Raw genomic sequence first — 3,889 nt, forward strand, 5'->3', positions numbered from 1 at the left:
AGTTCCACTTGAGAAGGAGAGATAATTCCAAAAATTCTCTAAAAGTTGACATCCCATTAAAGAAAAGGAGAGACTTATTGTTTGGAGGACAGACATAGAGACATGTTTCTACCTCAATAGGCATCATAAGCATGGTATATACGTAAATATATATGATAGGCTTCTACACAGTTTCCATCTACCAAATTCACTGACAAGGCATTGGTTGACCTGGGACTACAGTAGGAGACACTTGCCCAAGGTGTTGTGCAGTGGAACTGAACTCGCAACAGTGGGGTTGCAAAGCAAGCTTCTTAACCATACAGCCATGTATCTGTAATTTAAAACTACAGCCTTGTCTGATTCTAATTGAGGGTTACATTAAGGGTACATGAGTCTGTGGAATACTCAACCACTTACAAGTTAATTCAAGAGCAGGTGATTTATTTGAGCAGTCAAACAACTGGATCCTCATCATTGAAATCAACGAAGATCCATCTCCTGTTTACTAACTTTTGAAGATAATTAAATAACTGCTGTGGTTTGGATATAATTGTCTATTCATGTAAAAAAAGAAAATGGATTCCTCTATCAGTTTTAAGGATTTGTACTCAGCTGTTGGATCAAGTGAACAAATTATTCATAAGATTAATAAGTAAGTCCGTAGCCACACTGTGAAATTGAATGCATCCATTCACTATTGCAGAGCTCGTTTCTTAAGGTGCTTTGTGTGTGTGTGTTGTGTGTGTTTTACTAGATTGTTATATCCTACCAGGCATGTGCCAGTGTGTGTCTGTTTGTGTGTGTTGTATATATCATACTCTATCTTGATACTGTGTGATTGTCCTTCATTGAGATTATAGTTCTAGTAAGGGATTTTATAGTTTATGGAAGTTTTGTTGCATAGACACACACACACACACACACGTATGTTCATGTATGTATGTATGTCTGTATCCATGTGTGTGTGTATTTATATGGATGCAACTATACATTTAAATGCTTTCTTCATTAAAAAAAAACACTTCATATAACTGGCTCTGAAGAAACTATGTCACATTGACACTCAACTCTGGATGCGCAGTTTCTCATAGCTGAAACAGCTGTAAGCTAATGAAAGTGACTCAACAGACACTATAGTCTTTACCAAAAGTCTATATTTAAAAAGCAAAGGTTCCACTGGGCTTAATTAGAGAAATGAAAGGGCAGCATCGTGATCCTTTTTTAGAGAGCCTCCATGACTTGTGGTAGGAGATAGGGAAGAAGATATCCTCAAACCAAAGAGTCAGTCCAAGGACTTGTAATAGAGTGTCCAATAAACAGTTTCTGATTTATATTCTAAAAATACATTCAGGATGTGAAAGGAATTATAATAGAATTATAAGATGTTAAACTGTTTTCTTTTTGTTGTTTGCTTATTTATTTGGTTTCTGATTCAAAATTGTCTGTTTTAAATGTTTGTATTTGAATTATTAAAACATGTCATCATAATTTTATATAAGACCCTTCAGCTTTATAATGAAATAACAAAGTCAGTTATTTAACTAAATACATACACACTTATGTACATACATGCATACAAACAAACATATATACATGCATACATACATAAGTATTTTATACACATAATATATGTTATGATTATGACTTATTTCCTTTTCTTTTGTCTATTTTTCTTACCAGGGTCAGGGAAATGTCACTGTTTCTGCTCTGAAAGCCCGATTTGATGCACCATTGTCCAATAAAACTGAAATCAACACAACACGGAAAGTCTCTGATAGAAATTCTAAGTTCAAACCCCACACTACCACAGATAAAATAACAAACACAACATCAACAACAAAACCCTCTCTCAAAACCTTGGAATCTAAGAATGTTTCTACTGTAGACCGGAAGAATGTTTCAACACTTGATCGAAAATCCATTTCAAGTTTAGAGCAGAAATCATTATTGAAACAAGAAGAATCGGGGAAAAAGTTGTTGAATAATAAAGTTGAGTCGTCCTGTGATACACCGAACAGTAACTCAGTGATAAATGGTGGATCATCTTCGGAGTCAGGATCACGATTAAGTATCACAACAAACAAGATAAACATTCCAGCTGCTTTTTCCTGTGAAACTACAAACACAACTTCAACAAAACAACTTCACGTGCGGAAGTCTCCTTACCAAACCAGTCGGCAGAACAGCCAGCAGAGCAATCATGAAAATTCCACAGAAAGTCCCCAAACAATGGTAAATGCTTCCCCTAAACACGTAGTTCTTGACAAAGGAATCGCAATGCGTGATCCTGAAGAAATAAAGTCCCTTGGAGGTAGTTTAATTAAGAAGCGAACGGAACTTTTGGCTCAAGCAATTCATGGAAACACAGGAAATAAAAGTAAAGTGCCAGCGCCGCCAACTCCTGAACGAAGTGATTCCCTCCCAAAAGGCTTTGAATTAAATGACAAAGATGTGATCGTAAGAAAGAGAGACAACAAAAAGTTCCAATTAATCAATAAATCAAAATTACAAACTGTACAAAAATGTCCTTCCAAACCCAGGAAACTGGAATCCAATGAAATAATATTTCTGTTGAGACAATATGAGAAAGCAGTTGAAGAATTATCAAGTAAGTCTGTTTTTTGACTATATTATGTTTCCTTCATCAGCTGACATAGCTGATATCCCTCCTCCTCCTCCTCTCTCTCCCACTCCTCTTCTTATCTCCCCCCTCTCCCCTTCTTATCTCCCCCCTCTCCCCTTTCCTCCTCTCCCACTATCTTCCCACTACCCCCTTTCTCTCACTTGCAAGCTTTTTCATATATTGACAGTAAAAAATAAAGTGGAAATTTGAGTGTAGTTACAGGAAAGCAAACGTTACCTCAAGGGATATAGTGCAAGAAGTCCAAAGATGAATGCAGACAAATTTCAGCATTATTCTGACCTCATCAGCAAAGCATAGATTCCACCATATTTGTTCATGTAATAATGAAAGAATCATTGAATAAATATAAAAGATTGTACATTTCTTAGCTTGGAAAATAGAAATGCTTAAAAGTTAATTATCCAAGACATACATTAAAATATACTACATGACTTCTTATTATTTTACATATACAATATGTGGACAGGAAGTATTCTAAGTTATGTTATAAATATTACATAACTGACAAGTAGCCCAGAAATACATCGAGATGTCTCTTCTCTCTTCATAACACCCACCATTCTGTCATAAAATTATTCAGAAGAATTTCCAGAATGCCATCTGACAGCTTTCTACTTTGGTAACATTATTCCACTGAAGTATTGAAGCCGTACAATCTCTAGTGGATATTTGGGTGGTTCACTAGTCATAGTTGATAATTTCTGTTACCTAGGTGATTTAATTAGTACCAGAGTGGGAGGGAACTGTTGTGAGAGTTTCGTAGCCAGGATAATGAAAGGGAGGAAGAAGTTCAGGAAGACATGACACTGTTGACAACAAAGAGCTTCTTTCTTTGTATGAAAGGCATAGCATGTGTGTGTGTGTGTGTGTGTGTGATGTATATCTTAGGAGGATGATGCTACATGGTAGTGAGTGAAACATAAGAACAAAGTATGTGGAACATTAGTGGAGGTCAGAGAGAGAAAATTCAGTAAAATCTCTGAGATTTGTAATGTTAACCTATTTGAGAGATTGAGGATAAGTTTAATGAGAAAAAGTGGCCAGATATTAAATCTGAAGTCATTTGATTTATGAAGTAGGTGTAAGAATCTTTGCGAGACGTGGATGTTGAACTTGGATACTCTGTGAAAAACTGGAGAGAAATGTGATGATGACCTTTTGGTCTTATTGTGCAAATGTCCCCCACACTCCCACCCAACCTCATTCCCCCACAAATCTGTTTTAAGCAAAGTAAAATTTTCCTGTGGCCAGACACATTTCTGC

At 36.1% G+C, this 3,889-nt stretch overlaps 1 protein-coding gene across 1 annotated transcript in view; it reads left to right on the forward strand.

Moving 5' to 3' along the window:
* Positions 1-3,889, forward strand: part of LOC106880745 (uncharacterized) — a 202,756-nt gene that overhangs the window by 159,680 nt on the left and 39,187 nt on the right. Inside the window, exon 2 of the mRNA XM_089358263.1 lies at positions 1,663-2,598. Within this exon, the coding sequence (XP_089214389.1) occupies positions 1,663-2,598 (936 nt within the window). The remainder of the gene's footprint in view (positions 1-1,662; positions 2,599-3,889) is intronic.

Source organism: Octopus bimaculoides, chromosome 10 (genome assembly GCF_046866305.1).
Source record: "Octopus bimaculoides isolate indiv1 chromosome 10, ASM4686630v1, whole genome shotgun sequence".
Lineage (NCBI taxonomy): Eukaryota > Metazoa > Mollusca > Cephalopoda > Octopoda > Octopodidae > Octopus > Octopus bimaculoides.